The sequence below is a fragment of the Gymnoscopelus braueri genome, assembly GCF_963280865.1.
Source record: "Gymnoscopelus braueri genome assembly, chromosome: 8".
In the NCBI taxonomy this organism is placed as follows: domain Eukaryota; kingdom Metazoa; phylum Chordata; class Actinopteri; order Myctophiformes; family Myctophidae; genus Gymnoscopelus; species Gymnoscopelus braueri.
This window is the reverse complement of record NC_137609.1, coordinates 54752990-54767989: the sequence shown is the minus strand read 5'-3', so window position 1 is coordinate 54767989 and position 15000 is coordinate 54752990. Positions and strand designations below refer to the sequence as shown.

Here is a 15000-nt window from a genome sequence, read left to right as displayed (position 1 = left end):
GACAGACAGACAGACAGACAGACAGACAGACAGACAGACAGACAGACAGACAGACAGACAGACATACAGGGGGAGAGACAGACGGACAGACAGACAGGGGGAGAGACAGACAGACAGACAGACAGACAGACAGACAGACAGACAGACAGACAGAGAGAGAGGGGGAGAGAGAGAGAGAGAGAGACAGACAGACAGACAGACAGACAGACAGACAGACAGACAGACAGACAGACAGGGGGAGAGAGAGAGAGAGAGAGACAGACAGACAGACAGACAGACAGACAGAGAGACAGACAGACAGACAGACAGACAGACAGACAGACAGACAGACAGACAGACAGACAGACAGACAGACAGACAGACAGACAGACAGACAGACAGACAGACAGACAGACAGACAGACAGACAGACAGACAGACAGACAGACAGACAGACAGACAGACAGACAGACAGACAGACAGACAGACAGACAGACAGACAGACAGACAGACAGTTAAAATGACTTGTCTTTGTATTCTCTCTGTATGATAAACAGAATATCCAGCGTTTAGCACGACGTTGCGCTCACAGCCTGTTTGGGCGTGGTCTCCTGGAAGCACCGCCCCTTGGGTTTGTGTCTCTGAGGCATGAGGCGTGTCACGGCCTTGTGGGGGGGCTTGGCGTCCGATTGGTCCAGAGGGTGGATGTACACGGAGGTGTCCGGGCCGTGGTGGACGCGCACGTTGATCTGCACTGGAACACACACATCACAATATACAGTCAGTGGTGTAAAGTAACTAAGTACATTTACTCAAGTACTGTACTTAAGTACAATTGTGAGGTACTTTTACTTTCCTGGGCTATTTCCAATTATCTATATACTTTTACTTCTACTCCACTAGATCTCAGAGGCAAAGGTTGTACTTTTTACTCCACTACAATTATTTGAAAGCTTTAGTTACTAGTTACTTTGCAGATATAAATGATTACGTCATAAAACATACATTAACCACTTTAGCCCTATTTTATACCTAGGCTGTTTGAAAATAGCCAATCTACAAGCTCACAACGCGTCGCGATGCGACGCGTTGTGAGCTTGTAGCTCTGCTATTTTCAAACATTTTAATACTTTTACATTTGGTACTTTAAAGTACATTTTGATACCAACACTTTTGTACTTTTACTCAAGTAAATTTGTAATTCCGGACTTTTACTTGTAACAGAGTACTTCTACATTGCAGTATTGATACTTTTACTTCAGTAAAACATTCGAGTACTTTCTCCACCACTGCCTATGCCTCCGACAGACCACGGTACTCAACAGGTCACACTTAGACCATTGATATGCAGCTTAGCTTTGTAAAAGGTGTTACAACAGGACAAATAATGCTAAACTCCTCCCTCCAAGGCAAAACCACACCCCCAGAGGGGTGTGGCTTTGATGGGTACCCAACGTTTTAGTGGGTACCCAACGTGATGATCTCAACTGGCTACCACTGTACATGCACCAAGTGCACTTCCCACAGTAGGGCACTAGGGGGTGAGGAGCTGCTAACGTTGTTGTTATGTTGATTTTTTCTTTTTTTTTCTCCTGGCGATTCTCGCCCATTAGTTTGAGCAGCTAGACTGGGCAGGATTCATTCAACCTTTATTTATTTTCTCGGGGATACTTTGAGGGCAGAGCCCCTCATTTTCAATGATGCCGAGATTACAGAAGCATAGTAGGCTACAACAGTGTAAATAATAATGATGAATAAAAAACAACAGGATAAACAAGTTATGTATGTGAAAAAACAGAATAAAACAGTAATAAATACAGCTTGATTAAAACAACAAACAATTTAAAACAACATGATTAGCTAGCAAGTTTTTTAATTGACCCAGTGAGACCATGGAATCCATTTTTAAAGAGCGTTGTAATTCGTTCCAAGTGAAGGGAGCGCTAAACCTGAGAGCTGATTTGCCTAGCTCGGTGTTGGCCTTGGGGACCAGTAATGGGATGTATTCCTGAGAGCGTGTTTGATGGGTGGAAGTATTTGGTTTTAACAGTGATGAAATATATGTTGGTGATTTATTTAATAGAGCTTCATAAATATAGATGTACCAATGATGGTCTGGTCTCATGGAGAGAGAGGGCCATCATACTGTAGTGTATAAGGTGCAATGATGTGTGTTGTATGGATCACCTGTGATGAACCTGAGAGCAGAGTGGTAGATGGCATCTAGGGGCTTAAAGGTGGTGGCAGCAGCATATCTATAAAGGATCTTTACTGCCTGGGCAGCTGCCCAACTTGCCCTCATGAAGCGACGCCTCTGCTTGTATATCACTATTTCCACTGCGCCGCAGTACGACACAGAACAAAACAGGGTCATCATGATGTTCTGTTTTAATTAAGCAGTTGGATTCTCCTGATCCGCACCAGTTTTAAGTCAGCCGCAATAGGCGCCTGGCCGAGGCCACACCCCGGACCGCACCCAACGTCGCGATGTGATGTGAGTTTGTAGATCGGCTGTTTTCGCTATTCACTGTGCGATGACGTATGTAGAGATCTAAGTGGTTAAAAGGGGTACTCATTTACTCATTCTCTGCCAAGGACGACTTATGACGACTTATTGTTTTTTAGTGGTTTTATAAAAGATGGCGCTGTTCTCTATCACCCGAGTGATCACTTTCACTTTCTACTCACAAGGATCCGGAAAAAAATGTCATCCGAAGATTTCCGCCTCCGTCCACTTCCTTTAGTTTTTTCATGGAAAAGGCTGTATCTTGAGTTGATTTTTTTTGCCCTGGATTTCGTGAGACACGTTCTTTCCAACGTGCTGCTAGAAGAGAGAAGGGGCCGTCGCGGTTGGATAGTTTTTTTATCTGGGCGACGCACACTGATACCGGGTGTGTTTACAAATGGCCGGATGAGCGATAATAATGGATCTACATTTTTTGTGATCAGTTGAAAAGGTATAAAAACAAAAATCTCTGGCAGTGGGCAAACAAAGCCAGAAATAAGACTGTCAGTGAATGACTTAAAGTGATATACTGTATAGCGGATTCATCATCATGTCTATGTCACACGTAGGCCCGCTAACCCTCACGTGACATCATGTCTATGTCACACATAGGCACGCTAACCAATATAAGTGCTTACGCACACAGTAGGACGCCGTTCTTTTACAGGGTGGAACTTATAAGCGGCACTTTCATCCACGTTGCTGCTCGTATATGACATGATTCGTTGGACGGTGAACCTAAAAGGGCTTCCAGAGATACCGTATGATGCTGCTGTAGCCGTGAATCACAAAGTGTACTGCTTTAGAGGGGAATTCATCGAGTCCAAGCGTCAGACTGAAGTTCATGTCTTCAACACAGTGTCTTTATGCTGGATCAAGTTTCCCTCAGAGACACCTGGAAGAGCACAACGTCCCCTTGTCGTTCGCCCCATGCGCCAGAGCCGCACAGCTGTGCTGATAGACCCTTTCATCTACCTCTGGGGGGGAGTTACTGACACTGGGAACTACATCAAGAAGCTTTATGCATTTGATGTGGACGCCCACAGAATGCTCAAACCCAGGGTTTCAGGGAATGTTCCAGAGGGGAAGCGGGGCCACTCAGCCTGTGTCTTGGGGAAGGTCATGTTTATCTATGGAGGATACACAAAGCTGACTGGATGGACTAATGACAGCTACAAGTTGGACACCACCACGATGGTCTGGACTTTAATTAACACCAGAGGAACTCCACCACATGCTTCTTATTATCACTCTGCCACCATCATCGGGACCAAGATGTTTGTATTTGGGGGCTGGGATGTCTACTACAACACCATCAGTGTGTTTGACACAGAGACCACCTGCTGGCTGAACACGCCTTCTGCACAGCCTCTTCCAGAACGACGCTACTGTCATTCAGCCTTTGCCTACAATGGAGAGCTGTACATATTTGGTGGCAGCAGGTACCAGAACTTCAATGATCTGTGGAAATTCAGTCCAGCGACCTTCACCTGGAAGAAGGTTCAGTCCAAAGGGAATGTTCCATGTTTAAGCACTTCTCTCATAACACAGAGTTCCACGGTATGCTGTTGCATGGTGGGAGATCGCATCATCCTCTTTGGAGGATATAGATCATACGGCACAGCCAATGATGATCTGTATATCTTAGACTTAAGTCCTAGCCTGAAGACATTATGCAAGCTGGCAGTTATTCAGTACGATCTGCAGCGGTCTGAACTCCCACACAACATTAGGTGGGAACTGGTATCCATGACAAACAAAATATTTTGTTCCATGGACCCCCAGAAGCAAAGATTTGAGTTTAAAAAAAAAGCTTTAAAGGGACTTTTCGCCGATTTTGCATCAAACCCCTATTTTTATCTTGGTCTAGGACCCATAAACATGATCCTGGTGTGTTCTGTTTGTGTTTTATCTGTATTTTTTGATTTGTATCCATATCCTCAGACACAATGAGTCATTTGACTCATAGTCTCTTTATCTCACCTTATTTCCTGACTACAATGTAGACCACACCCCCACGCAGCCTCCCCTCCCCACAAGGAAGGGCAGTGCCCCAAAGCATTATGGCCATTGTAGTAATGCAGCGGTCCAGTCAAACCCCAGTCAAACACACAGACTTCTATATTTTTCTGGCCATAGGGTGCAAATTTGAAATGTTGCTACTGTTATCTACTAATACCATTAACACATTTACCGCCGGGCCCGTAGTTCTACGGGCCGTTAAATCCAACGGTTAAGCGCCAATCCCGTAGCCTACGGGCTGTGGTGCTTTTTCCTTTTTTTCGATTTTTTTTTTTTTTTTAATTTTCTAGGGGGACCATTTTCAGTGTAACACCACCCGATCTCGACCGGAAGTGCGATCACGTTTTTTGTTTCCCGTCTGCCTCCATTCTAAGTCGTACACAATAACCCCTGTAAAAGCCCCTGTAAACATGTAGTTTTTCATCCTCGCATTTCCCATGTTAACTTAAACGGTCAGAACTCAAACATGGCGGCTCCGTTTGACACGTGGTCTTCACTGGTAGAAGCAGTGAGATCTCCGCGATGTTTACAAACAGTGCACAGCTCAATCTTAAGGATTTTAACAAGATCTGTGGCGACGTGAAAAAAACAAAAAACAACAATAAAACGTTGGCACTGGTGAGTACATTATGAGATTAACCTCTGGCGGTCAATGTGTTAAAGGTAGGGTAAGTGATATTTTTTGGTTAAAACAAAAAGTATTTTGTTAAAAGGTTAAAATACTATATTCTGATAGTAATCATTGCTATAGAGTGTTTTTTCAGTAACAGATGTCTCCCTGTCTCTCCAGCTCTTTAATAAACAGAAAATACATTTTTCGGTAGGTGTCAAAATCTCAGCCAATCAGGAGAAAGTACCCATTTTTAAGCTTAATTTGTATGGTGTTCCAGTTCCAATTTTGCCTGCTCATTTCTTAGTGTCATCACTTCCAATTTCACTTGTTTAATCTGTATCCTGATTGAGTTCTCTGTCCTGATTGGATAAAATTGGAAATGAAACTGAAACTGAAATGAAAATGCATTTTCTGTTTTATAAAGAGGTGGAGAGACTCCTAATACTGAACAAACACTCTATAGCAATGAGTACTATCAGAATATAGAGCTATTTAACACTTATTTTAACCAAAGCAAATCACTTACCCTACCTTTAACATTGAGTGACTGTAAGTTCTTCCAGGGGTGAAATGCTCCTTTAAAACACGTTCAATTTGGCAGATCTACAAGCTCATACCGCGGCACAGTATGAGCTTGTAGATCTGCTATTTTTGAATAGCCCAAAGAAATGTTAAAATGACAGAGATGCGTTCAAGGGGTTTGAATGGGTTACGGTGGAGAACCGGCGGACGTTACGGGTAGAGCCTGTACCTTCTGATGAGTGGTGCCCTCCCTGTGCCAGGGGCAGGGTGAACACTGAGTGGGTCTGCTGGCTCCTCCCCCCGCCTCCCCCCTGCTCGCCCTGATGGCCCCCGTCCTGCTTCACCAGGACGGGGTAGACGTTGGGCTGCTTGTTGCCCCGCGCCGCCTGCTGCATCTGCTGCAGGGGGAACTGGCACAGGCGGCCCGTGAAGCCCGGCGGGCACAGGCAGTGGGTCCTGGAGCTGCACACCCCTCCGTTCATACAGGTCAGCGGGCACACCACTGAGGGGTGGAGAGAGAGAGAGAGAGAGAGGGAGAGAGAGAGAGGGAGAGAGAGAGAGGGAGAGGGAGAGGGAGAGGGAGAGAGAGAGAGAGAGAGAGAGAGAGATTAATTACAAATCACAATTACAATGTAAGCCATACATGGGCAACTGATGGCCCAGGGGCCACATGCGGCCCCAACCTTCACTTAACTCTTTGACTGCCAGAGTATTTTCATAAAGTACTCCCCCAGTGCCAGCAATGTTCGTGTTTTTTTATTTTTATATTTTGAAAATTTTCATGAAAATAATTTATCAGAGTGTTTTTTAAAGACACAGCACAAATCCGCCACTAGAGAGCAGCACATGACAGCTTGATCAGCTCGTTGGCTCACTGGCACCCTTCTTGAGAGATTAATCAGTGAAATACATGAAACCGGATGTGACGTGGTCTCAGATTGTCCGATCGGCCAAAATTACGATGTGATACACGACGGCGATGACTGATCATCACCCAGACCATAGATTATAGAAGAGAACCTGTCCGTTCGTTTGTTATACCGTGTGAAAAACCGTGTGTTTACCTATTATGGACGAAAATGACCGGGGAAAAAAATCAAAAACCGGAAACGGAACCCAGGTCATGAAACCGGATGCAGATGTGGGTGAAGTAAGTGGAACTCGAAAATAAGATTGAATATTAAGCAGCATAGCGCAATCAGAGATTAAACAATGAATGCGCGTCCAACGTGTCTAACGCGTCGACGGCGTGGGTGGATTAAGTAGAAATTGACGCGTTTTCGAGTCAATGGCGTTTATAGATGCGGCCCGCAGGTTAATATATGAATATACTGAAATATTATTTTTGCCCTAGCCAGCTCAGCTGAACAGGAAACTAAAGTAAAATGTTCAATAAACAATGAAATCATGTGCAAAACATGGCTGTACAAATGATGCTGTGCAAAAAAAAACAAAGTGCCAACATGCTGAGCAAATATTCAATCAAAACGGGTTACAATACATGTGCAAAGATAAGTAATAGAGGACCTCTCTGTTACTCTATAAAGACAGTCACACCCAGTGTGAAGTAAGCTGTGCTTCTGATGACTTTATTTCATTGAGCTAAGTGTGTGTGCCTGCGTGCGTCTCGAGTGCATGAGCGTGTGTGCCGTGTCTCACCGTGTGTGTGTGTGTGTGTGTGTGTGTGTGTGTGTGTGTGTGTGTGTGTGTGTGTGTGTGTGTGTGTGTGGGGGGGGGGGGGGGGGGGGGGGGGGGAAAGAGAGAGACAGACAGACAGACAGACAGACAGACAGACAGACAGACAGACAGACAGACAGACAGACAGACAGACAGACAGACAGACAGACAGACAACACAGGTCATACAGTAAAGTTTGGGCATGATAGAGCATCATAAACATGAGTGATCAGTACTTTTTCTCTGGCACTGCATTGGCTGGAAAACTGTCCACCACACTGCAACTATGAGCCAACCAGGACAGACATCTCAACCACTGTTGGCGTGTGATTGGAGGCCAGCTAGCGGAGCGAGGAAGGGGGTGTGTGTGTGGCGGGGGGCGGGGCGGGGCGGGCGGGCGGGGAGGGGGCGTGTACCATGGCATCCGTCAGCTCACATCACCTTGACAATTAAATCTGAGCCAATGGGCTGCAGGCGGGCGTAGCGTAGCGGTTCTGTCTATACTGGGAGAGGGAGGTCAAGGCATTGAAGTGTGTGTGTGTGTGTGTGTGTGTGTGTGTGTGTGTGTGTGTGTGTGTGTTAGGGCATTCACAGAATAGTCGAATATTCGAATATTCGAATATCAAACCGACTATTCGACTATCAAACCACTATTCGACTATTCGAAAAAAAAAAATCTATTTTCTTTTTTTTAGTGGCTTTTCTAGAGCAGACACGCAGCTGTGAGCTCTGGTGTGACGTCAACTCGCATTCCTAGAGTCGAATCATCAATGTAATTGAAAAAAAAAAAAAAAAAAAAAAAACTTTTTTAAAAATTTTTAATTTTTAAATGTTTTATAATCAAACCGAATAATCGACTATTCGAATACTTTTGGGTCGAATAATTCGAATACCATAAATCACTATTCGTTAATGCCCTAGTGTGTGTGTGTGTGTGTGTGTGTGTGTGTGTGTGTGTGTGTGTGTGTGTGTGTGTGTGTGTGTGTGTGTGTGTGTGTGTGTGTGTGTGTGTGTGTGTGTGTGTGTGTGTGTACCCCTCCACAACGCATGGGAAAGCTGCTCTTGTGAAAGAAGATCAAATGTGGATTTGTTGGGAAGGAGGGGGGTCGGGGTGGAAACTCCATGCCTCTGATGTTGATATCATAGATATTAGAAACCTAGATACCTCATTGGCCTCTGCAGTTCATTGTGGCGACTTGTATCGCAATACACGGCGGCACTTCCGTCTTCCGCAGGGAACCTGTCACTCAAAGTGACTACTGGCCAATCACAGCGCTCACAGTGCGTTGACTACTGGCCAATCACAGTGCGTCTTTTCCGGGACTTGTCAGTGCAATGGTTCTCAACCAGTGGTCCGGGAACCACCAGTGGTCCTTGGGGGGGTTCCAGGTGGTCCCCAGCTAAATGATGGAGAGTTGATAACCAAATGGACCCTTATAGATCTTTAAATCTTGAGTATAACATTTCACACTGTCAAGAGTCAAATTGTTAAACATCTGCATTACTTACTAAACAAGTACACAATTAGAGAACGTAAACAATTGTTATTTTGACAACATCTTATCGAACAATAACATATTCTACGTTTTGGGTGTGAGAGGCTAAAGCTTATCAAACGGTGTTCCGTGACTCAAATGCTGAATAAATAATGGACCTTGATATGAAAAAGGACCATGTCTCTTATTTGAATTTCACAAATAGATGTGGAGTTCGCCAAGTTCCAACTAACTAGATGCTGCGCACAGCTGCTGCCTCTTAAAGGGTTAAGAGCTGGGTTACAAAATGACCCGCCCCCACCTGCCTCTGATTGGCCTACCGAACTTCCTCGTCTGTGACGCACACGGCAGCCCTGCGGAAGCAGGAAGTGCGCCCGAGATACAAACGCTTCAGAGCCGAATGAGGCGTCTACCTTTATATGTCTATGGTTGATATCCCCCCCTGTGTGGTCATCATGTTTTATGGCCGGTGGGCATGTTTCTATCCCTCTGCTTCTGGTCACACTGACTTAACCCTTTAAGACCTGAGGCCATTCTTAAAAAAACTGTTTTTGGAAAATAATCAAAAAAAAATTTTTTTTCAAGATTTTTCAAAAATAGCAGATCTACAAGCTCGTGCCGCGCTATGAGCTTGTATATCTGCTATTTTTGAATAGCCTAAAAAAATCTAAAAGTGACACAAATGCGTTCCAGGTCTTAAAGGGGTAGTTCACCCCCAAAATAACTTTTTTTCTATTGATTACTCACCCCATGGAGCCTTGAATTCATAGATATTTTTTTGTTTTTGTCACATTCCTAAGCCAATAATTTGATAATAATAAATGTAGCCCCATTGGTTCTGGTAGGAGACACAAATGCATTTGTGTCTCCTACCGGAATCAATGGGGCTACATTTATTATAATCAAATAATAAAGGAAGGAATGCGACAAAAACAAAAAAATATCCATGAATTCAAGGCTCCATGGGGTGAGTAATCAATAGAAAAAAAGTTATTTTGGGGGTGAACTACCCCTTTAATGGGTTAAATACAATCCTTTTGGGAGATGTAGACTGTGTTTGATAATATTACAGTTTAACAGTTTAATTAAAAAATACATGTACAGTATGTGCACCACATTAACCCCTGGTATCCCTAATTTTCCAAATTAGTCAACATGTGTTCACAGTGTTAAAAAGGTCCTTTTGCACATCTACGTCAAGGACAGGTACGTAGGAGGTACGTGCTGTAGGAGCAGGGAGTCAACGTCAAGGTATGACAAAAAGGAATTACATTACCTAACATTAGAGTCGTTTAGCAGACACTTTTATCCAAAGCGACTTACAATAAGTGCATTCAACATAGGTAGGGAACGAAGCTACTAATCACCAGAAGTCTTAAAGGGATATTTCACTTTCAAAAAAACTTTGGGTAATTTTATCATCTACTCAGGCTTTTGTGAGCACCCCAGACCGTTTTTAAGTTGTTTGATTCAGTATTTAGATATTTGATATTCATTTGATCAGACACGCCCCCTTCCTATACAAACCCATTATAACTTCAAACTCCATTTTTAACATGTTAGATTCATCAAAAACACCCGTCCTTGGTTGTGGTGACTCACCCTGCCCTCCTAATACGCGAGGGTGCCGTGTTTTTTCGCTAACTTTTTTCATTTATTTTTAATATTATTTTTGGAAAATGAAAAAAATAAAATACAATAAAACAATAAAATAAAATAAATTAAAAAAGTTATCGAAAAAACACGGCCCCCTCGCGTATTAGGAGGGCAGGGTGAGTCACCAGAACCAAGGACGGGTGTTTTTGATAAATCTAACATGTTAAAATGGAGTTTGAAGTTATAATGTGTTTGTATAGGAAGGGGGCGTGTCTGATAAAATGAATATCATATATCTAAATACTGAATCAAGCAACTTACAAATGGTGGGGGGCTCACAAAAGCCTGAGTAGATGATAAAATGATCCAAAGTTTTTTAGAAAGTGAAATATCCCTTTAAGTGCATTTTCTGCTAAAACAAGCAACCAAGAGTATACCTAGCGCTAAGGTAAAAGTGCAATATATCAGCTTCCTACTGTCTTAAACAGATGAGACAAAATAGGAAAATCAAATGAGCACGAGATAAAACAAAGAAGTGTATCGGCTAAACAAGATCCAATAAAACAATAAAACAAGAGTCCGTACAACTAGTTAACAACAAGTGGGCCAGGCGAAGAGGAAGGGTAGTGTTTCCTGAAGAGGTGGGTTTTCAGCCTGTGGTGAAAGATGGGCAGTGACTCTGCTGTCCTGACATCAGTGTTCATTCCACCACTGTGGGGCCAGAACAGAGAAAAGTCGTGACCGTGGCGTGTAGATCGGCCAGACGGACCACGAGGCAGTCAGTCGCCCCGAGGCGGCAGACCGAAGTGGTCGGGCAGGGGGTGTAAGCCTCGACCATAGCCCGGAGGAAAGAAGGAGCTGTTCCTTTCACTGCCCTATGGAATGCTGCACGCTGTCTTCACTTTATAGCCAAAATATTTAATGAGAACAAAACGTTGGGTCACGCTGACCTCCATCAGGTATCATACCTGATGACCCGTTGTGTTCTCATTCAATATTTTGGCTGTAAGTGAAGAAAATGTGTTGTATTCAAACATAGCTGCCTGGGCGTGTGGGAAAGCTGCATGCGTGGAAAGAAGAGAATATTGTAGAATATTGTCCACGGTTTATAGGTTTGTCTTCGTGTCTACTCCCAGGATCTATTGTCCTTTAAACTCCCAGAATAGAAAGAATCACAGGAAGCAGAGCAGAGCTCTAGGAAAACCATAAACACACACTGTGTGTGAGAGAGAGAGAGAGAGAGAGAGAGAGAGAGAGAGAGAGAGAGAGAGAGAGAGAGAGAGAGATAGAGAGAGAGAGATAGAGAGAGAGAGAGAGAGAGAGAGAGAGAGAGAGAGATAGAGAGAGAGAGGGTCCATTCAAGTGGTTGATAAAACCATGGCATCAGGAGAGGAGAGGAGAGGAGAGGAGTGGAGAGGAGAGGAGAGGAGAGGAGAGGAGAGGAGAGGAGAGGAGAGGAGAGGAGAGGAGAGGAGCACATGGAAGCAGTTAGGCGTGGGACAGCCAGTGAGCTTCAGTGTAATTAGGGGACTAGATCACTTTTTTAGACCACTATAAGCCCTACAGTGTATACTTCACCGCACAACGCATAGCTCAGAGAGCTTGTAGATCTGCTATTTCTGCTATTTTTGGACCCAGAAGAGAAATCAGACAGACAGACAGACAGACTCGGCAGACAGAAGCGTGGGCAGACCAAACTAAAAATAGACAAACACAGGCCTGACCTCTCCTCTCCTCTCCTCTCCCCTCCCCTCCCCTCCCCTCCCCTCCCCTCCCCTCCCCTCCTCTCCTCTCCCCTCCCCTCCCCTCCTCTCCTCTCCTCTCCTCTCCTCTCCTCTCCTCTCCTCTCCTCTCCTCTCCTCTCCTCTCCTCTCCTCTCCTCTTTTGATGTAGTGAGATCAGCCCAGCATGGGGCAGTGCAACAGAACACAACACAATGCAGAGCCAGTTTCCACAACTCCTCCTCTGTGTGTGTGTGTGTGTGTGTGTGTGTGTGTGTGTGTGTGTGTGTGTGTGTGTGTGTGTGTGTGTGTGTGTGTGTGTGTGTGTGTGTGTGTGTGTGTGTGTGTGTGTCGGTGTGTGTCTGTGTGTGTGTGTGTGTGTGTGTGTGTGTGTGTGTGTGTTTGTCTGTTTGTCTGTCTGTGTGTCTGTGTGTCTGTGTGTCTGCGCGTGCGTGCGTGCGTGCGTGCGTGCGTGCGTGCGTGCGTGCGTGCGTGCGTGCGTGCGTGCGTGCGTGCGTTTGGCGAGTGCTGCCCTATGAGCTTCTAGAACTGCTATTTTTAGAAAAATCGTGTACATTTTTTCTAATCTACTTTGTGTCTCCTACCGGACACATTAGCCGGTAGGAGACGGGAATCAAATTATTGGCTTAGGAATGCCACAAAAACAAAAATAAATCCATGGATTCAAGGCTTCATGGGGTGTGCAATTGATAGAAAACTAGAAAAAGTGCTCCTCGGAGCACAGGTCTCCGCCAGGTCAGGTAGGTTATTGTGGGCCAGCAATGTTCAGAATTTGCCAGTCAGGATGGAATATAAAAAATCGTACAGAACCATCTTGATCACTTGACTATAGAGATAATGTGTACTGATTTGCATGATTTTTTTACTCCTACATTTGTAGGAGTAATATAAAAAAAAAATTGGCCTCCTGGTGGCGCTATAATAGGGCAATGTTAAAAGGGTGGCGTTTGTTCTTCAACGTAGTGCGAATGTACGTGCAAAGTTCCACCGCAATCGGACGTTGTGTTCATGATTTGCGGCATTTTGTTCAAAACGGGCCACTCCTGCAAACTTTAGATGTCAATGTTAGCCAATCAGGATGGAATGTGAAAAATCAAACAGATCCATCTTGATCACATGACTATAGAGATCATGTGTACCGATTTGCGTGACATTTGGATAAAATCTGAAGGCTTATTCTCAAAATATGTATTTTACGTAAGTCGGCCTCCTGGTGGCGCTATAAAAGGCTAATGTGAAAAATGCAGGGCAGATGTTTTTCCTTGGCCTCTAGGGAGTATGCATGCAAAGTTTCACGCAGATCGGTGCAGTTACAGTTAAAAACGCAATTTGGCCTTTTATAGCGCCACCATGAGGCTGATTTGAAAATTTTCAAGTGGCATTTCCTCCTCGGCCTAGTGGGAATGTGCGTGTGAAATTTCACGGAAATCGCAGGCTGCGTTCATGATTTGAGGCATTTAGTTCAAAATGGACCAATCCTGCAAACTTTGGAAGCCAACCTTAGCCAATCAGGATGGAATATGGAAAATCAGACAGATCCGTGTTGATCACATGACTATAGAGATACTGTGTAATGATTTGCGTGATGTTTGGATAAAATCTGTAGGAGTAATATTTTTTAAAAAAAGTTGCACAAATCGGCCTCCTGGTGGCGCTATAACAGGCCAATCTGAAAAATGTGGCCCAGAGGTTCTGAATTGGCATCCAGGGAGTGTGTGTGCACAGTTTCGCAGCGGCCGGGCCAACGGTGCCGGAGATTGGCCGCTCGCAGACAGATGGACAGACGGACGGACACACGGACGGACGGACGGACAGGGGGTAAAACATACTCTCTCGCCATGCCTTTCGGCCTGGCGGAGACAATAAGTAATTTTTTGGGTGAACTACTCCTTTAAAGCAAACATTTTTAACTCTGATATGTGCATCTGGGGGGTCCCTGTAACAACATATTTTGACATGGGGGTCCACAGCCAAATACATATAATTTTGGGGGTCCATTGACATGGAAAAGTTGGAGCACCACTGATACAGCAACACACTGTTAGGATTTAGAAAATATTTTTAGATGTGTATTTGGCCGCGGACCCCCATCTCAAAATATGTTGTTCCAGGGACCCCCACAGAAGCAAAGATTTGAGTTACAAATTTTTCGCTTTAAAAATGTATATATTTTCAAAGATTTGCACACATTTTCAAGATAAAAAAAATAGCAGATCTACAAGCTCATAGTGCCGCGCTATGAGCTTATAGATCTGCTATTTTTGAATAGCCAAAGACAAAATGACACAGATGTGTTCCCGGATTGACTGGGTTTTAATTGGTTAAGCTTGTACTATTACTGGTGTTACATGAGCCAAGACAGCGGTATGGTCTCCACCCTGAAAAGACACGGATAACTGACATTTCTACAATTCAACTTTTATTTTTCTTTCTTTTTTCCCGTCTACGAAAACCACCAGTGGTGGAAAAAGTACTCAAATCTTTTACATTACATTACATTACATTACAGTCATTTAGCAGACGCTTTTATCCAAAGCGACTTACAATAAGTGTATTCAACATAGGTAGGGAACGAAAACTACTAATCACCAGAAGTCTTTAGTGCATTTTCTGCAAAAACAAGCAACCAAGAGTATACCTAGCGCTAAGGTAAAAGTGCAATATATCAGCTACCTATTTCCTTAAACAGATGAGACAAAATAGCTAAATCAAATGAGCATGAGCTAAGACAAATAAGTGTATCGACTAAACAAGATCCAATAAACAATCCAATAATCCAATAAACAATACAGCAATAGAAAACAAGCGTTCGTACAACTAGTTAACAACAAGTAGGTCAGGCAGAGAG

General features: G+C 44.0%; 1 protein-coding gene across 4 annotated transcripts in view; it reads right to left on the bottom strand.

Annotated features, from left to right (window-relative positions):
* Positions 1–15000, bottom strand: part of ltbp3 (latent transforming growth factor beta binding protein 3) — a 111875-nt gene that overhangs the window by 54828 nt on the left and 42047 nt on the right. For all 4 annotated transcript variants that reach the window (XM_080436436.1, XM_080436434.1, XM_080436437.1 and 1 more), the window contains 2 exons: positions 5871–6143; positions 569–732 (listed from right to left, as the gene is read on the bottom strand). In XM_080436436.1, the coding sequence (XP_080292562.1) occupies positions 569–732; positions 5871–6143 (437 nt within the window). The remainder of the gene's footprint in view (positions 1–568; positions 733–5870; positions 6144–15000) is intronic.